This window comes from Camelina sativa, chromosome 15, assembly GCF_030686135.1.
Source record: "Camelina sativa cultivar CO46 ecotype springtype chromosome 15, ASM3068613v1".
NCBI classification, from domain to species: Eukaryota; Viridiplantae; Streptophyta; class Magnoliopsida; order Brassicales; family Brassicaceae; genus Camelina; species Camelina sativa.
Window position 1 is genome coordinate 19810361 of NC_141894.1, and position 23769 is coordinate 19834129.

The 23769-nt window shown below is 39.7% G+C and overlaps 5 protein-coding genes across 8 annotated transcripts; 2 read left to right on the forward strand and 3 right to left on the reverse strand.

Annotated features, from left to right (window-relative positions):
• Nucleotides 1–783: 783 nt before the first annotated feature.
• Nucleotides 784–4179, reverse strand: LOC104747160 (protein MAIN-LIKE 2). Of its 2 annotated transcripts, none has more exons than XM_010468741.3 (6): nt 3953–4179; nt 3496–3601; nt 2725–3369; nt 2403–2570; nt 1916–2308; nt 784–1820 (listed from the first exon to the last, which is right to left on the reverse strand). In XM_010468741.3, exons 2-6 carry the CDS (start codon nt 3583–3585, stop codon nt 1071–1073), a joined length of 2046 nt encoding a protein of 681 aa, XP_010467043.2. In that variant the 5' UTR covers nt 3586–3601; nt 3953–4179; the 3' UTR covers nt 784–1070. The 2 variants fall into 2 exon arrangements, with proteins under 2 accessions (XP_010467043.2, XP_087342815.1); XM_087486689.1 differs by having other exon boundaries at nt 4100–4163.
• A 5680-nt stretch (nt 4180–9859) lies between these two features.
• Nucleotides 9860–10675, reverse strand: LOC147926889 (uncharacterized). The gene is made up of 2 exons (XM_087487230.1): nt 10486–10675; nt 9860–10341 (listed from the first exon to the last, which is right to left on the reverse strand). The coding sequence occupies exons 1-2, from the start codon at nt 10673–10675 to the stop codon at nt 9860–9862; spliced, it is 672 nt and encodes a 223-aa protein (XP_087343356.1).
• A 5156-nt stretch (nt 10676–15831) lies between these two features.
• Nucleotides 15832–20744, forward strand: LOC104747158 (pentatricopeptide repeat-containing protein At2g04860). The gene is made up of 4 exons (XM_010468737.3): nt 15832–18462; nt 18874–19008; nt 19231–19798; nt 19912–20744. The coding sequence occupies exon 1, from the start codon at nt 15992–15994 to the stop codon at nt 18104–18106; it is 2115 nt and encodes a 704-aa protein (XP_010467039.1). The 5' UTR covers nt 15832–15991; the 3' UTR covers nt 18107–18462; nt 18874–19008; nt 19231–19798; nt 19912–20744.
• On the reverse strand, nt 19048–20580 carry LOC104747159 (Auxin-responsive family protein). Its single transcript, XM_010468739.3, has 2 exons — nt 19937–20580; nt 19048–19851 (listed from the first exon to the last, which is right to left on the reverse strand). The coding sequence occupies exons 1-2, from the start codon at nt 20535–20537 to the stop codon at nt 19241–19243; spliced, it is 1212 nt and encodes a 403-aa protein (XP_010467041.1). The 5' UTR covers nt 20538–20580; the 3' UTR covers nt 19048–19240.
• Nucleotides 20745–20820: 76 nt separating the features above from the next.
• On the forward strand, nt 20821–22643 carry LOC104747157 (GCN5-related N-acetyltransferase 9). Of its 3 annotated transcripts, none has more exons than XM_087489057.1 (6): nt 20821–21120; nt 21445–21594; nt 21829–21916; nt 22012–22144; nt 22241–22279; nt 22368–22643. In XM_087489057.1, exons 2-6 carry the CDS (start codon nt 21570–21572, stop codon nt 22482–22484), a joined length of 402 nt encoding a protein of 133 aa, XP_087345183.1. In that variant the 5' UTR covers nt 20821–21120; nt 21445–21569; the 3' UTR covers nt 22485–22643. The 3 variants fall into 3 exon arrangements, 2 of the variants coding, with proteins under 2 accessions (XP_087345183.1, XP_010467037.1); XM_010468735.3 differs by having other exon boundaries at nt 20849–21120; nt 21445–21516; XR_015582541.1 differs by having other exon boundaries at nt 20865–21120; nt 21445–21516; nt 22007–22144.
• The last annotated feature ends 1126 nt before the right edge of the window (nt 22644–23769 follow it).

Sequence of the window (23769 nt, forward strand, 5' to 3'; positions counted from 1 at the left end):
AAGAGAGAGAGAGGGAAATAGAATGAGGAAAGAGCATCTTTGTTAGGTAAATTAACTAATTTGTTTTTACTGCTATAGTGACTATTTGATCTACCAAATATAGTCAAAAGGGTTTGTAAATTTTTTTTTCCTTCATAAATCTAATTAAACATATCAAATGATCTGTTAGTGACTCAATCAAAAGCGTCAATCTAGAATCGAACGAATTGAAAATAGATTTAAGCAATGACAACACCATCAGGGCTTTAGCACAAGTTGAGGTTACGAATCATTTCGATTACATTCATTAAGGATTAGAGACATGACACAATAAGTGCAACCAATACTTGACGATAAAACTCGTTTGCAATTAGAAGTTCGTCAAATCAGATTGAACATAATTTTGTGTAAGTAAAGCTCTTAAGCATCTCGAACGGTTGGGGGAAACCCCACATCTTATCAATAAACTTGATATGTAAAATAATGTTAATGACTAACTTTGAAACCTAACTTTATATAATAAGAAGGTGGATCTAATTTCTAAAGTGTAGAATGAAAATAAGAGAAACAAAGCATAACAATGATAGAAATATGAAACCCAATGAATAAAAAAAACTTGTCAACCACAACTAGGATAAGATGATTTAATAAATAACAAAGAAAAAGTTGTGAAACCAACTCTTGCGATATGCATTAAAATGTTGAGTTTGAAGAGGAATGACCTGAAAATAAGAAGTCTCTACTTGCGATATATCTAAGTTTGTTTCTGCTAGGAAGAAACAGAGATACTAATCGGAGTCACACTAATCACTAAATCAGAATACTGATGTTTCATGCTTCTTCCATCCTTTTCTGTAACCTCTTCTACACTACAGATAGTTGATTAAACATACTTCTAAAACAAAAGACAGTAATTTAAGAAAACAAACGAAATAAGTTAAAAGAAATACAAAATAGAAAACTAAACTTAAGTTCCTCTGCAGCCATAACTCTCATTGAATCTGTCAGTTCCACAACTCTCAACAACTCAAGAGATAGACAGGGCAGAGAGATTCACATTGGTTAAATAGATGAGATGAAACCAACTGTTTTCAAGCCACCATAGTGTTCGCTCCTCTTCTTTCGAGAGAAGACGAATCTGCAACACTTTCTCCCATCTCTGTTCCATCTTCTTCCTCTCTGTTTGCGTTTTCTTCACCGCTAACATCACTAATTATTTCCTTAGCTGCGTCATAATCTTCAACCTTTGATTCTTTATCTTCTTTCTTCACATCATAGCCCTCGGGCAGTTCCGCCATGCTCTCGGTTGGCTCCTCGCCACTCATAACATTAGTTGTATCAATTTCATCATGTAACTTACTGTCCTCAAAAGACTTGTCTGCATCGTCTAGCAATGACCCGTCAATCTTGTTGATGTCTTGAGTCTCGGGCAATTGACGGATGGTGTCGCAAAGCTCCATGTCATCAACTTTGGTGACAGGATCATACAGATGTGTTCCATCATACACTGAATTTGTATGCGTAAGTGGTAAATGCATTTCACCAACCTCAACCACAGGCCCAAACTGTGATTCATCTTCACTACCCCCATAGTCTTCCATTGGATCAATGCCTTTCCTTCTCTTTCCCATCCCCTTCCTCCTCACCCTTTCTTTACCGCGCATTCTTTTCCCAAGTTCGATCTGCTGCTGGCTTTCTGCTGTAACCGTTACTCCAGCTTGATCTCTTAGGCAATCTTGCGCAAGGTTCATAATCCGTGAAATCATGTTGCCTCTTTCAAGATCCAAATCATGTGTTTGGAAATTCTCAGCCAACTCCAATATATCCCTCACATTTGTAATCTGCAATCAACAAGGAGGATAAAGTATTAAGATCATACCTAGAAACGTTACTGTCAAAATGACCAAGGGTCAAGAAACTTGTTGTTAGCTATTACCGTTCTTTGAAACTCGCTTGAGAGAGAGATGGGCCTTCCCACAATTTTTCGGGTTATTCCAAGATACCACCTCATGTAGTCTGCTTCATCAACGCCTAGAACATCATCAGGCACAATGTTTTCCCACCGCATTTCCCACTCGCTTAACTCTGATTCCATTTTAACCGACAGGTCAACCCCTCCATCAACTCCCCGAGACTTTCTTACCCACTTTTGCACATCTTCTGGGATGCCTTGAAACAAGGCAAACTGTTTGAGACAGCGATCAGGCAAGTGTCTCTCTGCCTTGTCAAAAGATATCAGCATTGTTTTCGATCTACCCAACTGCAGAGAGTTTCTAATGTGATCTGGTATGTATCTACCATCCATATTTTCATACGGAAGCCACTCCACCTAATTCCCAAGGAAGGTATATGAGCAACATTCGATCAATAGAAGTATACAAAAAGAAGAGTAGCTGATGAATATGAAAGATAAACAAGCTTACCTCACATGGCTTCAAGGCGTCCAATGCTTTCCGGTAAAAGACAACATCACGGTTTGCTGTTGGACCAGTTTGCTTCCCCTTCCACCTAAGCACAAATGGGAAATGATCATGGATGGGCTCACGATTCAGCTTTGGCCGGCCAACGTTTAAGTGATAGTAACTCCAACACTATAAAAAACCAAAAAAAAAAAAAAAAAGGATAGAGAAGATTAAGTAAATGTATTCAATTACACAAGTATCCAAACTGCTGAAACTAGCAAAATATTCGACATGTGGTCAGTGATAATATCAGTTTGGGAACGAGAAATGAAAATCATAGCACCTGTAATAACGTCAAGCAACCACAAATCGTGCTTTGGGATTTAACAGAAGCATTCCCAAGTGCTCTATACAAGAAAGCCAAAGCAGCTGCACCCCAAGCAAATGTTCCAGCATCATCAAAATCCTCAAACAGCGGAAGATACATAACAGGCACCTTGTTTCCAGTGGTTGTAGAGAAGATGGTACTACCTACTAAGTACAAAAGGTAAGCCCGTGTACAGTACTCAACTCTATCAAAAGATGCATCATCTTTACAGTCAGAGAACTTGTCTTTCAACCAGCTAAGCTTAACCATCCCACCACTAGCGTAATTAGATTCTGGTACCTTGCCTAAGTACCTCTCACATACCGCAGAACAAGTTGTATATGTAACTCCAATGACAGGTTTACCATCAATCCCCAATCCGAGTAACAGAGCAATGTCCTCAAGAGTCACAGTCATTTCCCCAGTTGTGAAGTGAAAAGTGTTGGTCTCTCTCCTCCAACGCTCGACCAGCGCAGAGATAAGAGGGTTGTCAAGACTAATGGCAGGGATCCTTCTCAAATACCCAAAACCGGCTCTCTCCACCAATTCTATCTGCTTTGGTTTAAGCTTCCACTCACCCAACTTTGATGTGTGCTCATGACACCTCAACGCACCTCGCTCCTAACAATTCATTTCCACATTATTGTTAGCCTCTAAGGACCAGCAAACAAATATATGACAAAACCATCCAATCTTAGTCACAGTTTCCACAAATCGAATTTTTTAAGTGCAGAGAAGAGTTAAAACCTGGCCATCCCAAACAGCGGAGGAAACATGTTTCTCTTGATCATAAAGCACAATATCCTTAAGTGGCCCTGGATTCGCTAAGATATCCATCAGAATCAACACTCACCTGCACAAAGCCGAATAAATCTTCAAACTTTAATCACAATAATGTTCCAAAGCTTCAAACTTTACCAGGAAAAAAACAATAATTTTGATGGGAAAACACATTAATGATTCCAATCAATCAAAATCGAAGAAACCCTAAACAAAAAAAAAAAATCAAATCTTTCAAGCCTCAAAACCAGAAAATGTAAAAAGGACAGAGATTTCCTCAACACTACGAAACCCATTAATAGAGAAAAAGGTTTGATTTTTATCTTCCATTGGTCGGTTACACACAGAGAAGAAACGAACGATATGGAATCAGATAGACAGAGACGTTAAACACGAAACGACGCCGGAGAAGGGGAAGACTAACCAGAAAAACAGCGAACTTGAATCAAAACGACGACGGACTGAGAAAAGGAGACAAGAAAAGGAAGAGTTTGAAGAAGATCTCAGGATTGTACGAACGGTGCCAAAACCAAAAAAAAAAAAAAAAAAAAACCTCAAAACGACGGCTTACTCGTCGTAAGGGATAATGCTTTCTCTTCTCTCTCTTTTTTTCTTTTTCTTACAAACTATTTTATGAGGAAAAATAAAAATATCTGTGACAATGTATTTGCATGTAAGATATGGGCCGTCCCGGCCCAGGAACTGAATTGCTAATGGTCTTTGCTGATGACCGAATACTGGATATTTTTTTTCTGGTAGGCATAGGCACCTCATTTTTTTTTATGTAAATGGATCTTATTGAAGGGAAATTGGCAGATATAACCCAAAACCAAACTTTAATTAAGTGGCTGACTATTCTAACCATAACCCTCTTATATTCTATATATTTTTTATAATAATGACAATGCTATCCCTAGTACATAATCAACAGTTGTTAACACATTCTCCCTCTCACCTTATATTCACGTACACCCTCATTTCTATTATGTACATATATTTTATTTTCTCTTTTCTTTTTCTTTCTTTATCCTTTAATTTTTCTCATTCATATATTTCTATTTATCTGTTTATATAGTTTGCAATAAAATTTATTTATTTCTGGATTACACAATCTCACTTCAAAAACAAACTGTTTTTTAGTTTATCTAACAATTTCATTTTTTTTAAACGAACAATTTTAACTCACTATATAACAATATAATAAAATTATTTGTAATATGTAGAACACAACAACATTCTATTTCATGTTTTATTTTTAAAATTTCATTCTCAATTTTTGAGCTATATTTATATTGCATAATTACAAAATTTAAATTATAATTAGAAGTATGCAAAATATTTATATATTATTATTTTTAGCGTTTAATTTGGTTGTTGGGGTTGACAATATTATATCCTTTAGGGTATATCTTTTATATTCAATATGCGTTGGATTCGAATATTTGAGTTCTCTATGTTGTATCATTTAGGGTATATAGTACTTTTAGTTAAGCAAATGTTCAACTCAATATATTAGATTTTATATGACTTGTTTCATACTTTTCATTTTATTTTATTTTATTACTTCAATCTATTTTTGTAAAAACGTTTCATTCTATACTATTTAGTTTTGTTCTATACTATTTCATTTGTTGTGCGTTTAAGTCGTTAGTTTGGGTTCTCTATATTGTATCATTTAGGGTATAACGTTTTCTTTACGAGATCACTATCATCACCATGCCGTCTACCACCACCATATTACCATCACCACCACTTACGTTTTATTAAACGTTCTATACTATATAATTTCATTATATAATATTTTGGATAGACAAATATTATTTACTTTTCTAAAATATTTATATCCTATTAAAAAATATAATTATGTTTGATACAGAAAAGCACTAAAAAATTTGTTAGAAATACCCTTTTTGGCATACCTCTTTTCAAAAATGTCTCCCTTTTTGAATATTTTAATTTTTGCCCTCTTTTATACAATTAACCTATGTTAAATTAGTTTTAAAAATTTGTTTTTTTAGATTTGGATTCCCAATTTACATTTAGGGTATAGTTTTAAAGAGATAGAGTTTACTATCTGGGATTTAAGGTTTATAATTTTGTCATTTTATATATTAAAAAGGAGTATTATTGAAAATTGATACCAGCAAAGAGTATTTTTGAAAAGTAACATAGAAAAAAGAATATTTTTGAAAATTCTCAAAACACTCTAATATTTTTTTAAAGATTTGAAACATCGAATCATTTTTTTAAAAGAGATATATTAAAAGAAAACATAAAAGAGTAAAACATATTTTATTAAAATAAAAAAATACATAAATGAAGTAGTCACTATACAAAATAACTCAGCAACTTCCACACACCAAAGCGCGCGTTCATGTCACGTCTGTCCCTTTTGGTAATCTTATCATGGGTCATGGTCATTGCCTTAATTTCTTACATTAGATGGCTATATTCTTTGTCTATTTTTTTATTTTAGTTACTGGGCAAATTCGCCCCTTATTGAAGTTTAAATTTGATTTTACTTTATTTTATATATCCCTAATTTGAAACATCCAACTCAATATTAAACAAAACAAAAAACTTAAAAATTAAATTTACCAATTCCATATAAATGAGTAATCTCGCAAGTTAAAATACAAACCTGACGAATATATTTTTTTTTTCACAGAAATAGACTCATCTCTTCTTATTCGTAAAGATTGAGAATCCGAGTGTGTTTATTATTTGTTAAAAATATGAAATATAAATATTTGAGATATTTTTCATAATATGGTATCCCTTTAACTGTATACTTCTTAGTACACAAACCAATCGAGTATCAAAGATTGAAAAAAAGCAATATGAATAAATATACCATAAATATTATAAAATAGTTTATATATATAATTATGGAAATATTAACAAATTTTGAGAACTATTAATATGTTTTATAAAATGATTTTTTAATAAATGAAATAAATCAAGTGATAGATGCAAATTTATGATTTCCTTAGTTCAACCGAAAAGAAAATATATGATTTAATCTCTTCAAAGATAATCTTTGTGAGAACTGAGGTTCGACCTAAGTTCCGGAATGAATTAAGAGGGGCAGGTGCTTATAAACGTCCTAGTTCCGAACAGAAAAATAAAGAGAAGTTGTAATTTGCAAAGTGAAGTGAATATTGTTATTGCCAAAAGTCAGTTTTTCCGTCCCCTTTACATTCCCCTCACTCCTACTTTTATACTACTCGATCACAATTAATTTTGTATCAATTCATCCGTAACTCTCGTCCTATATTTAATGTTTCTGAGGGAATCTTTGACCGCTCCTCAGACCTCCGAAGTGGCGTTGTGCTTCCGCTCAACCTCGGCCCGCATCCCTGGAGTGGGACCAATGGGCCAACCTAGTCGGGGCCTCTCATCTTATTCATTTAGGCCCAGGCCCAAGCTTATAACTCGAGGTGGCGGATTACAGTACCAACAGTTCCCCCCCAAGTCTCCCAAGCTAACTAGTTTGGGGGACTTTTGATTTTCGTCCAAGCGCTTTGGGAAACTAAAGATTTCCCATATCCCATGATTTGATCGTGCTAATGATGGGTTTTGCCTTCCCGAACAAGCATCGAGACCCCCTACACGGATCGAGGTGCTATAAGAGAGAGAGAGAGGAAACTAACTTCTCGGCTTCCTAGGCAATCATTACCCCTTTTCTACTCGGCTTATATAAAGGTAATTCTTCCTCCTCTTTGTTTACAGTCTTTTTATTTTTCGCATCTTCTCTGTTCTTTGCTCGTCGCCGGATAATTCATCATGCAACCACTCTCTTTACTTGAAAATCATGACTCTTCCGAAATCTACCCCGAGTAGGGTCGTCAAACCACTTATCCCCGGTGCTTTCGGTTCTCACCATCTGTCCGTTCTTTCCCGGAACGACAAAGCGGAGCTTAAAGGATCATGCAGAATTCCTTCAGAGATCGAAATCCGGTTCCCGGAAACACACGAATCGCCGGAAGATCCCCCTCCTGGTTATTGTTGCGCGTTCAAGGCGTTTTTCTCCGCGTGCGGGCTATCCTTCCCGCTTCCCAAACTCATAGTACGGATGATGTTCGAACTGGGGTTTGCCCTACCTCAAATGTGTCCGAACGTTTTTCGGACGGTTCTATGCCTTCAAACTCTGGCTGAAGAGTTTGATTATTCGTTATCCCTAGCTGACTTCCTTCAGGTCTACACCGTCAAGACGGGACGCACCAAGGGTACTCTCTATGTGAGCCCGCTCTCCGGGCTCAAAGTTTTTGACGACCATTATCGCTTCTAACCAGTGCGTCTTTTTGTTTCAGCTCACTTCGACCGAGGCCAGTTGTCCGGTATTTTTGCGGAGTTCTTTTCCCGGTTTTGCAGACAAAGTCGTAGAGGTTAGTAGTTTACTCCCCCAAGTTTTACACCAACGTGTATTCCTAACTTAGATCTAACATTCTGATTTCTACAGATGATGATTGAGTTCGACAACTCGGTTGCGTCTAATGAAGAGCAGTTGTTTGCCTCACCCTTAGTCTCTGAAGTGATGAAGCTGAAAGACAAGGTGTCTGAGCTTGAAGCCCAGGTGGCTGAGTTCACTCGTCTGGAGGCGATAAATGCCAAGACCGTGGAGAAAGCTGAGTAGATCCGGTCCCAAATGAAGAAAGCCGAACTTCAAGTACTCGACCTCGGGATTGCCAACGAGGATCTCAGGGGGAAGTTGAAGAAAGCGGGTGACCTCTACTACAAGGCTTCCGAGAGTGAGAAGGCTGCCAAGAACATGCTTTAGAGGTCGAACTCTGCAACCAACTCCTGGAGGCCAGCAATAGTTGCGAGGTGGAGGAAGGTTCGGAGGGAGGAACGCCAATCAATGAGGCGAGCTCTTCGCCCCTTCATAGAGGATGTAAGAGCGCACTTCGAATAAAGGGAGCATCTGACCCCAGCTTTGGTCCAGGCTGCTGAGATTAAGGCGAACTGGATGCTAATCGAGGAGATCTCGAAGGGAGAGATAGCTGACCTCGAGGTTGAGCTCGAATCGATTAGAGCTGACGAAGAAAAGGCCGACAGCGATGTCGCGAAGGTAACCCTCTGTAACTTTGATATTTCAGCCTTCTCCAGCCTCTTGGCAGACTCCCACCCTGAATTAATGTGCAACAAGCCCCCATTGAACATCATAATCGACGAATCTGGGAATAACATAGGGCGTATGTCAAACCAAGAGCTGGCAGTGATCAGAGGTAACCCACCCCCCCCCCCCAAGGCTAATGCACCTGAGGTGTCATTGTCCGAGCTTTTTCCTGACGTTCCCGGGGAGTTTCCCGCGAGTACGGTGGATCACAGTTCGGGCCCGGATACTCCTTCTACTACATGAGTTCCCATTTCTTTTGTTTGTTTTTTGTTTACTGGGGTTGTTATGGATCCAAGGGGTCCCCCCTTATGTTGCCTTGCTTTTGACTCAGCTCGGGAGTTTTTGGTCTTAGTGACCCTCCCATAATATTATTTATTTTGCCAGTCCATCCTTTCTACCGTACATTGCTTGCTGAAATTTAACTAACTATTTGCTAAAATTCATGAAGTGAGGTATTTAGAACACACTTAATGAAACGGAAGTAAGACAGATTCTTATCACGAAGTGAGACTTCGTTATTTAAGCGTAATCGAAGTGAAACTCCTGTCTTTTTTCTTTTAAAAAAGAAAAGCAACTCTGGTAAGGAATTTTCACGAAGTAAGACTCCGGTTTTAAGAATACGAAGTGATACTTCAGGACTTTATAAAACAAAATCCACAAATGTTACTTCGGTTTTTAAGAATTCAAAGTATTACTTCAGTTTTTATAAAACAAAGTGTTACTTCGGGTTTAAGAATACGAAGTGTTACTTTGGTTTTTAAGAATACGAAGTATTACTTCGGATTTTAAAGATATGAAGTGTGACTTCGAATTTTATAAAACAAAATCCACAAATGTTCAACTTTGAATTTTTTGGACTTTATTTGCACAAAGTAAAACTTCGGTTTTTAAGGTACAAAGTGAGACTTCGGGTTTTAAGGACACGAAGTGTGACTTCGATTTTTAAGGATACGAAGTGTGACTTTGGTTTTTAAGGACACGAAGTGTGACTTCGGTTTTTAGTGATACAAAGTGTGACTTTGGTTTTTAAGGATACGAAGTGTAACTTTCGCTTTTAGTAGTTGTGCGAAGTAACGCAAAAAGTTTATAAAAAACTTCTTAGTTTTATTTAATGCTAATAGTTGGACCCGAAGTGGGCTGCCTACGTACGCTTTCGGGATCAAGCCAATCGTAGTTTGATACAATACTTAAATCAAACTAAATGTAAAAACGTTAAAGATGTAACGAATTCGAGGACCTCGGCATAGGTTTCCTGCTTAAATCTTCGAGTCGATAAACGCCATTTCGGACTTCGCAGGTGTTCTTATACGGGCCTTCCCAGTTGATTCCCAGTTTTCCTGCATTGTTCTCTTCGGTGTTTTTGTGGACTTTCCGAAGGACTAGATCGCCGACTGCCAAAGGCCTGCTCTGGATTTTGGAGTTATAATAACAGGCCACTGCGTTCTGGTAGTTCTGAATCCAAACTGAAGATCGATCCCGACGCTCATTGATGGTATCAAGGGTATTATGTAAAAACTCCTCGTTTTCCACAGCTCGGAGTGGGTTTAGCAAGGTACCGAGTCCGAGTACTTCTATGTCAGCTGGAACTACATCATCGACTCCGTAAACCAAAGAAAAAGGTGTTTCATTAGTAGCCCGGCGAGGTGTTGTTTGGATTGCCCAAAGAATGCCTTGCAGCTCGTCTGGCCAGCGCCCTTTACGAGAATCGAGCCATTTTTTCAAGTTAGCTAATATGACTTAGTACATTGCCTTGGCTTGCCCATTACCTTGTGGGTAAAGAGGAGTTGACTTGCTGAGTCAAATTTTCCATTTTGCACAAAAGCCTTCAAACTGCGGACCATTATCCGTGACAATTTCATGAGGAACACCATAGCGATAGATTATGCCTTTTAGCACGAACTGTTCTACCTCTTCACTTGTTACTTTCGCGTAGGCCGCTGCTTCCACCCATTTGGAGAAATAATCAGTAAGAGCTAGTACATACTGAACTCCTCCCGGTCCCCGATGCAACGGGCCGATGATATCCATAGACCACCTTATGAATGGGTAAGGTGCGGACACCGAAGACAGTAGTTCGGTAGGTTGGTGGATCGACGGGGCATGCTTTTGACACTTCTCGCAGGTTCGGAAATATTCCTCACAGTCGGTAACCATAGTAGGCCAAAAATACTCTTGTCACTTGATTTTGTAGGCCAGAGTTCGTCCTCCAGAGTGATTTCCATTGGGGCCATCATGAACAGCTCTCATTAATGCCGCAGGCTCCTCACCGGCCACACATGTTAGAAATGGACCAGCCACACTTCGACGTAGGAGGATTCTGCCATAGATGCAATACCGTGCACAGACGATTTTGAGTTTCCTAGCTGCCCACTTGTCAGCTGGGAGTTCGCCTTTCTCCAAATAAGCCCAGATCAGGTTCCGCCAATCTTCTGCACCTCAATTGTTGGTGTTCGTATTGCTCGATGGTGTATCCGAAGAAATAGCTTGGTCGATGGCTGGTGGGCTGGATGGTTCCGGAACTCGGTCTGAGTTTTGCTTGCGTAGAGGTGGATGAATGATATCCGGAGGTGGACTGCTCAATCACTTCACCTGTAGGAGAGGTGAGACGAACCCCAATCTTCGCACCCGACCTAGAAGATGCTCCATCCACATATAATGTACATGGGATCTTGATACTATCGTCGACCGAACTGGCGAGTGGGAGTTCTATCAGGAAATCTGCTAGCACTTGCGCCTTAGCACAAGTTCGAGCTCGGAAGTCGATGTCATATTCACTAAGCTCGACGGACCACTTAGCTAATCTCCCAGACTGGCTCGGACTATGTAACACCGTCCGAAGTGGTTGCGTCGTTAAAATTATGATTGTGTAAGATTAAAAGTAGGGTCGTAGCTTTCTTGCCGAATTAACTACTGCTAGGGCCAACTTCTCCATCTTGGGATATCTGGACTCTGTCCCTGTAAACGACTTACTGACATAGAAGATTAGTCTCTGCTCCCCCCTTTCTTCCCGAACTAAGACTCCACTTACTGCGCTGTCCGAGACAGCTACGTAAAGGAAAAGTGGCTCACCTAACTCAGGTTTTGCCAAGACGGGAGGTTGAGATAGGTACGCTTTCAGCTGGGCGAATGCTTCCTCACACTTTGCATCCCACAAGAAATTTTTCCCTTTTTCTCAATAACTGGTAGAATGAGAGGCATTTATCCGTAGAACGGGAGATGAAACGATTGAGGGCTGCAATCCGTCCGTTAAGTCGCCGCACTTCGCGTAATGTCTTAGGGGAGCTCATGGATAAGAAGGCGTTAATTTGCCTCGGGTTCGGTTCAATTCTTCGCTCTGTGACGATGTAACCTAAAAATTCCCCTGATGGGACTGCAAAGGTGCACTTTGTGGGATTAAGCTTCATCCCGAACTGGTTCAAGATGTCAAAACAAACTTTCAAGTCTGAAAGATGCGAGCTGGCTTCCATGGATTTCACCAGCATGTCGTCAATGTACACTTCCATGGTTTTTTCAAGTTGATGCTTGAACATCCGGTTCACTAGACGTTGGTAGGTCGCTCCGGCATTTTTCAATCCAAAAGGCATCACCTTGTAACAATAGGTCCCGCGGTCCGTAATGAATGCGGTCTTTTTCTGGTCGTCCGGGTTCATGAGGATTTGGTTGTAACCAAAAAAGGCGTCCATGAAAGACATCAGCTTGTGGCCCGAAGTGGACTCGACTAGCCTGTCGATGTGCGGAAGTGGAAAACTGTCCCTGGGGAACGCATTATTCAGATCAGTAAAATCGACGCAAACTCGTGATTTCCCATTTGTTGACGATTTCAGCTCGCTTTGGGCCCAGTTTCCTTCGCTTCTGCTTTACTGGTCTGAACGTTGGATCTACATTTAGCTCATGCGAGATTACCTCCGGACTGATCCCGGGCATTTTATCCACGGACCACGCAAAGGTGGACATATTTTCCTTCAAAAAAGAGATCAACGGTTCGGAGCTCACTCTCTAATCCGGCTCCGATCTTGATTTCCTGATCTGGAAACTTGTCATTAATGAAGATAGACTCAGTAAGGTCACCTTTGAGCTGCTTCCGAACTGGATTCTTAGGGACCTCGAGCTGTGGTTGCTATTGAACCAGAAGCTTGTGAATCGCAAGATAGCAGCTCCTCACCGTCCTTTGACTTCCTAAAATCTCTCAAACTCCTTGCGGGGTTGGAAACTTGACGCACTGATGGTACGTTGAAGCTACCGCCTTCATCTGGTAAAGCCAAGGTGTTCCCATTATAGCATTATAGGCCGCAGGTCGATCAAAGACTGTGAACTCCACCATTTTTACTACTCCTTGAGTGGAGACTGGTAGTGTTATTGTCCCTAACGACATTAATGTCTCACTCGTAAATGAGACCAAAGGAGAGGGTTGTCCCACAATGTGCTCTCTTCCGATGTCCATTCTAGTAACCATTTCAAGAAATATTAAGTCCACCGAACTCCCAGTATCTATTAAAATCCGGCACACTTCGTGGTTTGCATTATCTAACGATATGACGAGTGCGTCGTCGTGCGGAGTATCCAGTTCCTCGGTTTCTTTCTCCGAGAAGGTAACTTTGGGTAAATCACTCGTGGTGATTTTGATTCGTTTAGACTGCGGGCTCGCGAGCTTCCGCTGATGGTCTTTTATTGCTATGATGGAGTTTCGGAAGAGGCGTGAGCCTCCCATTATGACATCTATCCTTTTCTTGGGAGTTGAACTGCTATCAGTTTGCTTAAGTTTCTTTAGTGGTGGGGCATCTTCTTCGACCTTGAAAACTGGTTTCTGGTCGAGCTCGGAGATAGTCACACTTGGCATCTCGCCAGACACGAATTTTTCTCCGAGGAGGTGCATCAATTTTTTGCAATCCCGGCTGGAATGACCATTTGTTTTGTGAAGCTCTCAGTACGCGTTCTCGTCCTGAACCCACTTGTTACTTGGGAGCACTCCGCTCTTGGAACGTGGTGAAAACGGCGGTTTGGACGGCGAACTTTTTGGAGATCCTTTTTGTGGAGATTTGTTCACGGCAAAGGTGCCCGGTCCGGACTTCGGGGTTGTAGGCAGAGTCTTTTTGACTGGGACTTCAAACTTAGGCTTGGTAATGACCTTATGCTTCTGAATTTCTGCTGCTTTCGCGACTATCCAGTTCGAAGCTCAATGGAGGGCGTCCTGGATGGTTGCGAACTAGTTTACAGTTAGCTTCGGGACTAATGCCAGAGACCATTTTTTAGCGCAGCCAAGGCAGTTGAATCCGAGAGCCCAGGAATTTGGACCCGTATTTCCTTGAACTTAGTAATATATGACCTGAGTGATTCCCCGACAACTTGACTTAGATTCCAAAGCTGGGCATTTGTTACTACCGTTTCGATCAAGCTAGAGTATTGCTTGACAAAGGAAGTGGATAGCTCCGTGAAGTTGCTAATGGAGCCAGCTGTCAAAGATGCGAACCAGAGCAGGGCTAGTCCACAAAATTTTTCTGTGAACAACTTACAGTACCCTGCATCAGCTTCATGAGGCTCGAGGTCCATGCGGCTGGCAGTTAATAAGAAGGTCTTCAGATGAGTGGTCGGATCCCCTTTTCCTTTGTAGCTCGTGAACTTTATTTTCCCGGTATCCTTGATGCGAACTCGAGCTACATGATCTGAGAAGGGAGTTCGCTTTGACTCTTCAATTACTCGGGAAATATCTGGTGCCAAAGTTGTAGCATTGTGCACCATAGATCGCATATCCCAGATCTCGCTCTGCATACGGTGGAGCTCAGGGTTGGTGGTATAACCAGGAGTTAGGACATTTCCGCCCACAGGGGGAGGAAGACGAACTGGAACTTCGGAAGATCCAGCGACGTCGAGCTGAACCGGAGTATGGCTATCGCCAACCAACGGTGGTGCTGCTTGAGTACTTAGCTGGGGGGAAGTATTCCCCAGAGTCGCAGTTGCTGCTGCCGGCTACAAGGTGAAAGGCGGAACGACGCCAGTGAAGTCCAAAGCACGTCTTCGAGGGTTTTGATTGGAGGACAAGAGGTCGATCCAATCGGCGTATGCACGGTGAGAGGCTGAAAGGTCGGCTACCGACGTAGTGACCGTCTCCAAACGGGTAGAGACATGCCCTTCCAGATTGTCGAAACGCTCGGCAAGAGCCACGGAGGCTGCTTGCTGACGGTTAGACTTCTCAATCAGATCCTGCAAAAGTTTCTGGATGGTTTCTAGAGTTACCTGGGTGGAAGAGTCAGTAGCCATTGCGGTGTTTGTGTGGTGCGGGTTCGGATATGAAGTCGGAACTAGCAAGAGTACAGGTGAAAACCCCCTTCTCTCTAGCGCTAAATGTGAGAACTGAGGTTCGACCTAAGTTCCGGAATGAATTAAGAGCGGCAGGTGCTTATCACCGTCCTAGTTCCGTACAGAAAAATAAAGAGAAGTTGTAATTTGCGAAGTGAAGTGAATATTGTTATTGCCAAAAGTCAGTTTTTCTGTCCCTTTTACATTCCCCTCACTCCTACTTTTATACTACTCGATCACAATTAATTTCATATCAATTCATCCGTAACTCTCGTCACATATTTAATGTCTTTGAGGGAATCTTTGACCGCTCCTCCGACCTCCGAAGTGGCGTTGTGCTTCCGCTCAACCTCGGCCCGCATCCCTGGAGTGAGACCAATGGGCCGACCCAGTCGGGGCCTCTCATCTTATTCATTTAGGCCCAGACCCAAGCTTATAACTCGAGGTGGCGGATTACGGTACCAACAATATTCTTACAAAATTATGAGAGATTTGCAAAAATACCATTTTTCTATACTCTTTTGCAAAAATACCCTCTTTTATTGTTCATTTTCAATAATATTTTTTTCATATATAAATAATTTAATTCTAAACCCGAAACTCCAAATATTAATATTACACCCTAAAAACTATGCAATAAATGTAAATTAGAGAATTCAAATCTAAAAAAAAATCTAAAAATATTGTATTTGTATAAAAGAGAGCAAAATTGAAAATGACGAAAAAAAGATTTTTTACAAAGAGATATCTAGGAAAGGGCATTAATAACAATTTTTCTATAATTATACATGTTATTTTTAACTTATAAAAGAATATCATGTTAAAAACAAGGAATAAATAATTAAATATCACTTTCCATTTTGTTTTTGTTTTTTTTGTTTGAAGATGTATGAACGTAACCAATCTATAAGGAAGAACAGACATACTTGCTTGATCAAAGATCAGTTCGGGTGATAATAATAAGTAAATGCTTTCTTCGAGAGTTTCTTTTTGGACAAAGTTAGACTTATAGCACAACGAGAAAAACAAAAGAGAAGAAGACAAGAGAGCATGCTCATTACCAAACCAGTCAGTCGAGACCTTTCTTACTTCCATTCTCTACTCAAATCTTGTATTCATGGTCATATCTCTTCTTCTTCTTCTTCTTCTCCTATCACTATCTTCCGTGACTTACTCCGTTCCTCTCTTATACCAAATCATCTCACCATGTCTATCTTTCTCCAATCCTCTACCGCCTCTTTATCACCTCATCATCATCACACCTCTCTCGATTCTTTCAAGTTACAAGTCGGACAAATCCAAACCCATCTCACAAAATCAGGTCTTGATCGTTTCGTCTACGTGAAAACATCTCTTCTTAATCTCCATTTAAAGATGGGTTGCGTGACGAGTGCACGAGCCTTGTTCGACGAAATGCCTGAGAGAGATACCGTTGTTTGGAATGCGTTGATCTGTGGGTATTCACGAAACGGTTATGAATCTGATGCTTGGAAGCTCTTTACCGTAATGCTTCAGCGAGGCTTTTCTCCTTCTGCTACTACACTTGGGAATTTGCTGCCTTTTTGTGGAACATGTGGGTTTTTTTCTCAAGGGAGGTCTGTTCATGGTGTTGCTGCAAAGTCTGGCCTTGAACTCCATTCTCAGGTGAAAAATGCGCTAATTTCTTTTTATTCAAAGTGTTCAGAGTTGGATTCAGCGGAAGTATTGTTTAGAGAAATGAAAGACAAAAACACAGTTTCTTGGAACACAATGATTGGTGCTTATAGCCAGAGTGGTTTACAGGAAGGTGCCATCACTGTTTTCAAGAATATGTTTGAGAAGAACGTGGAGATTAGTCCAGTCACTATCATCAGTCTTGTTTCTGCTCATGTTAGTCAGGAGCCACTACATTGTCTTGTTGTTAAATGTGGAATGGTGAATGATAATTCTGTAAATACTTCTTTGGTTTGTGCATATTCAAGGTGTGGGGATTCGGATTCAGCAGAGCGTCTTTACGCGTCTTCTGACCAAGATAGTATTGTTGGTCTGACTTCGATTGTTTCAAGCTATGCTGAGAAAGGAGATATGGACATAGCGGTTGTGTATTTTTCTAAAATGTGTCAGTTGTGTATGAATATTGATGCTGTAGCTTTGGTTGGAATTCTCCATGGATGTACAAACTCTTCCCACATCGATATAGGAATGTCGTTACATGCTTATGCGATTAAAAGCGGATTGTGCACAAAAACACTGGTTCTGAATGGACTGATAACTATGTATTCTAAGTTTGATGATGTGGAGACTGTCCTGTTTTTATTTCAGCAACTGCAGGAGACTCCTCTTATTAGCTGGAACTCAGTGATATCTGGTTGTGTACAGTCTGGAAGGGCAAGCACAGCGTTTGAAGTGTTCCATCAGATGAAGTTAAGTGGCAGAGCTTTGCCGGATGCCATTACGATAGCAAGTTTGCTTGCTGGCTGTTCCCAGATCTGTTGCTTGCATTTGGGGAAGGAACTTCATGGTTATACTCTTAGGAACAATTTTGAAGATGAGAATTTTGTTTGCACTGCTCTGATAGATATGTATTCCAAATGTGGAAACCAAGTACTAGCGGAAACTGTGTTCAATAGTATAAAAGCTCCATGTGCAGCAACATGGAACTCAATGATATCAGGATATAGCTTATCAGGGTTACAACATCGAGCTCTTTCTTGTTACTTGGAAATGCGAGAGAAGGGGTTGAAACCTGACAAGATCACATTTTTGGGCGTTCTGTCTGCATGTACTCATGGAGGCTTTGTCGATGAAGGAAAAATATGTTTCAGAGAAATGGTCAAGGAATTTGGAATATCACCAAGTTTACAGCATTATGCTCTTATTGTTGGTTTGTTGTGTAGAGCATGTTTGTTTACTGAGGCATTGTATTTAATTTGGGAGATGGAGATAAAGCCTGATTCTGCAGTATGGGGTGCTATGCTTAGCGCGTGCATTATTCATAGAGAGTTGGAGGTTGGAGAATATGTAGCTAAGAAGATGTTTATGTTGGATTACAGGAATGGAGGGCTATATGTATTGATGTCTAACCTATATGCAACAGAAGAAATGTGGGAAGACGTAGTTAGAGTCAGGAAGATGATGAAAGATAATGGATACGATGGTTATTTGGGAGTTAGCCAAACAATATAATTTCAATCTAGGAAACAACGGAACAGGTTACTGATACGTTCTGTTCATGCCTCAGTATTTGTGCCTCATAGCGTGGCGATGGTGAGGGGAATTAACTGAAGAGATCAAGCAGAATATTTTGTTGCTCAAGCTTCATTCATGAAGGTTTATAGAATCCTTGATAAAGCCTTAAAGAATTTATTATCGATCGTCAACCATATCTCTATCCGGCTGAAAACGACAGAAGAAATAGTTGTGGTTGATTTTTATATGACTTCGTGTGGGAGCTGCAAATACATTAAACATTGCGGGGCTTCTCAGAGCTATACCTTGGAATTAGTGACCAAGACGCTCCAGTTAGTTTCCTTAAGCACAAGGTGAGTATTCTTACTGTCCTCTTGATGAAAAGAATAGAGCTACTCATAATGTATGTTCTTATCTTCGAAGCTTGAACTGTATGTATACGTTAGCCTTTCAAGAAATTATACTGATTTTTCATGTTCTAGTTTTGTTTTTGTGGCCTGCAAAAACCACTTTGCAACTGGCTAAGAACTCTCCAGTATATGCAGACTAAAATGCTGCATTTGCGTATCTTTTAGGTTCAACTTATGAAATTTTATGGGTAGGAGTAGGACATAGGTCATTTTCATAATTTTGCCTCTGTGGTTAGTTTTATTGCTTCCATATATCTGAAATCAGTCTCTCTCGCTTGTGACACTAATGGGCTTAGAGTTGAAGTTTCTTGAATTTTGATGATTTTTTTTCTTATCAATCTTTGATGTATGTAGCAAAAGGTGTTCATGTAATATCTTTCGAATACCCATGCCAAAGTGGCAAAGTGGATGGTTCTGTGTACTAATTGGTTTAATATCTTCTTTGTCTGAGCTCTCCATGTGATGCAATTGATGGATCCACAACTTTAGGTAAGTCAACTTTGAACCCGATCCTATACTGTGCATAAATTATGTGAAAAACTCATATCTGATCTTTTAGCATATTGAAGTATATAACAAAATCAAGATCTAGATCTTATATGAACAGTGATGCAACACCTCAAAAATGTACATTGTACATGAGATCTTTTTAAGTGCTAAGCAAAGATATATAAATGGTGTACTGTCTCTCACTGTATATCTTATAATTAGGATCCAAGACCTAACTATGAATCCCACTGCTGCATCTATCGTCAGTCAAACCATCTCTCTTCATCTTCTCTTCTTTAGCCTTGCGACAGAACACAACCCACGAGTTAACTTCCATGGCCACGCAGACACCAACCAGCGTCGACAGACACAGACAATAACCAAGCTTCGCGTATGATCGTCCTTCCCTCAAAACCTCGAACCCTTGGAACACATTTACCACACCCATCACCACGCATGCATACCCGACAAAATGATGGTAAGACTTCCAGTATCTCCGGAACTTGTTGGTCGTCTTTGGTCTGAACAGTAAAGCCAGCGTTTGCAGCGCAGCTGCAGTGAACGTAGCTATCCCGAGGCTACGGTGTAACCCGTAGGTCACTCCGGGAGAGTTCCGTCCGAGCACAATTCCAATGGAGAAGCCAATGGTTCCAAGGAGGAAACCAGTTAGCTGTATTGCTGCGTGAATGTAAAACCAAGTCGGTCCGATCGATTGCATTTGACGTAGGTATCGAGCTGTTACTGCTCCTGCCGGGAGGAGAAAGCCCCATGCCACCGCGTTGATTACTCCGTGAGTCACTTTCAAAGCTCTGGAACCACTGTTTCGACTAGCCGTTGCAAATCCTGTAGAAACAAACAGTTATAAGATCAAACTTTGATGTGATTTTATATTGCATATGTTAGAAAAATTGAGAAAGTATTCGGATACCTGAAGTGACATCAAAGGTTGAGAAGGAGGAGAGATCGATGGAAGTAGTGGGATGAATGGTAGGAGAGTAACCTTGGACATAAAGACCTCTGTTCCAAACATGGTGGATCTTGGTACTGTTCGAAGAGAGCTTTACAGTGGCATAAATCTGAACGGAAGCGCCATTTCTGATGGTGGCCATTTTACCACCGTAGAGGGAAGCAGAGGAGGAAGAGAGACGGAGGTGATCAAGCGGACTAGAAAGCAGAGGAGACTTCTGGAGCTTGACGGAGGAGTCAAGAACGTAAGGAAGGAGAATAAGCTGGCCGGAGTTCGGATCGGGGAAGGCGATGAGAACTTGAGAGCCTGTCATCTGAGCCGGAGAGTCCGGGTTAATCCCCCATCCAACCCACCCTGAAGGTGAGATGAAAGTTCCAAAGAAACAAAGGTCGAGAGTAGCGTTGTGTGGATGATACGTCCACGCGATTGAAGCTTGTTGCGTCGGAAGAGAGATACATTTCTCAAAAGTTTTTGTCGCCGTCGTGGTGGTGCAATGACCGGCGAGTGATTCCGGAAGCTTTGTTGCTAGAAGAAGCAAGAACGTTAAAATCAAAGTCGCCATTGTTAGATCATCTCTTTTTTTTTTTTGACAATGTTAGATCATCTCTGTTTTTTTTTTTTCTTTTTTTCTTTATAGTTAATAGAATCGGACTTTTTATATGAGTAGTGAAACTTAAGAAATATGATTACTACCAGAAACATCAATGACGCCTTTTTTGTATTTTATGTTTGAAATTATGATTTTTTTTTTCATGGAAGCCTTTGCTTTGAAGCTAAGTGAAACAAACTCATCATCACTCACCACAACACTACAAGACACAGTTGGTTGGTTGTGTAATATTTTTGGACATCTTTTTATGATATAACTAAGAGATAAAATCTGACGTGGATAAAAGAAGCCAGAACGACGACGTTTTTGATAATTTCTGATTCGCTCTAAAGAAGAGGAGGTGACCAGTCATCAATGGCGATGAAGGTGACTTTGGAAGGGAAGAGAGTGGTTTTGGTTCCGTACATGGCGGAACATGTTCCAAAGTACCATGAATGGATGCAAGACTCGGCGCTTCTTGAAGCTACGGGATCTGAGCCGTTGAGTCTTGAGCAGGAGTATGAGATGCAGCTTTCTTGGACTCAAGATCCTAATAGTATTATAAAAAACTCTAAACCCTTTTCATATATCTCTTAAATCTTCCATCTTCTTTATCTTGATTTGATCAGTTTCAGCTTTACTCGATTAGGGTTTTAGGGTTTTGGTTTTTAGACTACCCTAGAATCTCAATTTAGATTGTCTCTGTTTTGAGTTTGTTGATCTTTATTGTTGTCTGGTGAAATTGATTACTCCAATCCTCCCAAGTTCTTGGATACTAGCTATATAGTGTCTTTTGAGGTTGAGGATCTTATATATTTGTTTAGGTCTGTCTTCTTTTGAAAAATGTTTGATTTTCTTGTTCTTCTGTTGTTGGTTTCAGAGAGGACTTTCATTGTATTGGACATGGATTTCATAAAGGGAGACTTGGCTCATGGCGAACCGCACATAGAAGGTTTGTGTCCTGAGTTACTGAGTTAAAGGAGATTACTTTAGCATGGCATCAGTATGGAATCTTCTATCTCTAGCTACGGTGACAATGCAACACTCCATCTAGCTACTGTTCTTTACCACAAAGTGTGTATAGTCTCTGGAAATGAGAACATATCTACAAGACTGCTTCTTTGTTAGTGGTTTAGATCATTGGTGAATAGGTTGTTAAAAAAGAAGTCTATTTAGATGAGCTTGGATGTTCTCTTGTGTTTCTTCTCTGTATATCTTTTTCAAGTTGAGTCATTGTATATAAGTAACCGGAGCTTTTGTGCAGCGATGACGGGTGATGTGAATATTTACATGAATGATGTGGATGATCGTAAGGTTGCAGAGGTTGAAATAATGATAGCTGAGGCCAGAAGGTATTTCAGAAATATTAACATGTTTCATTCATTTTAGCTGATGTTACTTCTGTGCACATGATTCTTAACTTTTGTTACAAATTTTGGTAGAGTAGCCGTGGTAAAGGACTAGGAAAGGAATCTGTATTGATGATGATGGCTTATGGTGTCAAGAACTTGGAGATTCACAAGTTCACAGCCAAGATTGGGGACTCAAACACAGCTTCCCTCAGCTTATTCCGCAAACTGGTATGAATAACTCACTCTCTTGTCTCAATTGTATGTACTCTATGCCTGAATTATACATTAGAAAAAGGGCCAAAGCACACTTCTCGCTTGTTGCAGGGTTTCGAGGAGTCTTCTTACAGCAATATCTTCAAAGAGGTAACGTAGTTAGTTACTACTTTATATCAGTCTCCAACAAGATTGTTCCTTTTGGCTTAAAATAGACTGAGTTTCTTTAACCCGGCAGGTTACGCTCGAGTATTCCGTGACAGATCTCCGTCGAGCCGAGCTTTTGAAGTTATTGGATGAAGTCATCACACACACTAGTTCATCAGAAACCCCATCAGACTCTCTGCTAACATGAGAAGCTATTGCTTAAAACAATTTTGTTCAGTGTTAGACATTGTTTTTACTTTTCTCTTCAATCTAGGAAACGAATGAAAAATTGTACGGAAAAAACTCATATGTTCACCGTTCTCACATATATGTGTCATAAATTATATAGTATGGATTTTATGCAGCATTATATAACTCATAATTCTAGCGCAAAATTTTGACAAAAGAATTCATAGAAGAATAAACCGAGTATTGAACCGAAACAAACTGAATTTTTATTCGGTTTAATATAGCAAAATTTTAGATAACTGGATCAATCGGAAAAGCTAATAAACCAAACCGATTTAACCGAATGCTGAAGACTAATTTGAAGGTTGTTGTTAGTCTTGGTTGAATCTTTTTTGCAAATTTTCAAAATTTTATTTTATTTATTCTTAATTTTCTTCTCCATTTTCAAATAAATTTATCATTCCACCAGTAAAAAGTGAAAGTAACATTTAAAAGGAAGTATTTTATATTGTGAGTGATTAAATCAACATTTTCATTTTTGTAGTCTGATAAACAATGGTCTGGAGGATGTCAACAATGTATTATATACATATTTGCAAAATAAATAATTGTTCAAAACATATAAACAGATATAACTCTTTAGAAAAATCCTTAAATAACAGCCAATCGAATAAACTTCTTTGTTTCCACAAAGTACACTTTTTTTTTTTTTTGCTTCAACGCAAACTTAAAGAATTAATTGAAATTTGAAAACATGAAAGTTGAGATAAATTTACAAAATAGCAAAACTTGAAGAATTTAGTGATCATTTTCTTTTGCAAACGTTAAAGGTTGAGAATAGTTTTGTGATTTTTAAAAAATTGTATCGTAACTTTTGCAAATTAATTCCTCAATATTGTTACTTTGTTATAGCATTAGAAAAATATTGCGATATATAACAACATAAATATTAAAAATATAAGAGGTACTGAACTTTGCTTTATTGAATTTCATATAGTGATAAAGCAAATATCAAACCAAAAAGCTTACAATTATTTTGGATTGTTGGAATTATTTTGGATTATTGGAAAAATGAATCAACCAAAGGAACAACAACAAGCAAGTTATGGACCATCGGGGGTCGTGTATGACAAAGATATGAAACTATGAATCTATGAAGTGTGACGTAACGTTATTCTTGGATCAATTTGAACTTGTTATTACCCTACCAATAAGTTGATTTCTCTATTTGTGATTCTTGGATCAATTTGAACTTCGATGAACATGAGTGTTTCTACCTTTTCTGTCAGGTCTGTAAGAAGGAA

Bases quoted from the DNA above. Each gene is read 5' to 3' on its own strand.
- LOC147926889 (XM_087487230.1), bottom strand. From the start codon at position 10,675: ATGGATATCATCGGCCCGTTGCATCGGGGACCGGGAGGAGTTCAGTAT. The intron at 10,342-10,485 runs GTCCGCAGTTTG...ATTCTCGTAAAG, and splicing joins TGAAATTGTCACGGATAATG to GGCGCTGGCCAGACGAGCTG.
- LOC104747158 (XM_010468737.3), top strand. From the start codon at position 15,992: ATGCTCATTACCAAACCAGTCAGTCGAGACCTTTCTTACTTCCATTCT.
- LOC104747159 (XM_010468739.3), bottom strand. From the start codon at position 20,537: ATGGCGACTTTGATTTTAACGTTCTTGCTTCTTCTAGCAACAAAGCTT. The intron at 19,852-19,936 runs GTATCCGAATAC...TTGTTTCTACAG, and splicing joins AACCTTTGATGTCACTTCAG to GATTTGCAACGGCTAGTCGA.
- LOC104747157 (XM_010468735.3), top strand. From the start codon at position 20,940: ATGGCGATGAAGGTGACTTTGGAAGGGAAGAGAGTGGTTTTGGTTCCG. The intron at 21,121-21,444 runs GTATTATAAAAA...TGTTGGTTTCAG, and splicing joins TTGGACTCAAGATCCTAATA to AGAGGACTTTCATTGTATTG. The intron at 21,517-21,828 runs GTTTGTGTCCTG...GCTTTTGTGCAG, and splicing joins TGGCGAACCGCACATAGAAG to CGATGACGGGTGATGTGAAT.
- LOC104747160 (XM_010468741.3), bottom strand. From the start codon at position 3,585: ATGGATATCTTAGCGAATCCAGGGCCACTTAAGGATATTGTGCTTTAT. The intron at 3,370-3,495 runs GTTTTAACTCTT...ATGAATTGTTAG, and splicing joins CCGCTGTTTGGGATGGCCAG to GAGCGAGGTGCGTTGAGGTG. The intron at 1,821-1,915 runs GTAATAGCTAAC...TGTTGATTGCAG, and splicing joins CAAGCGAGTTTCAAAGAACG to ATTACAAATGTGAGGGATAT.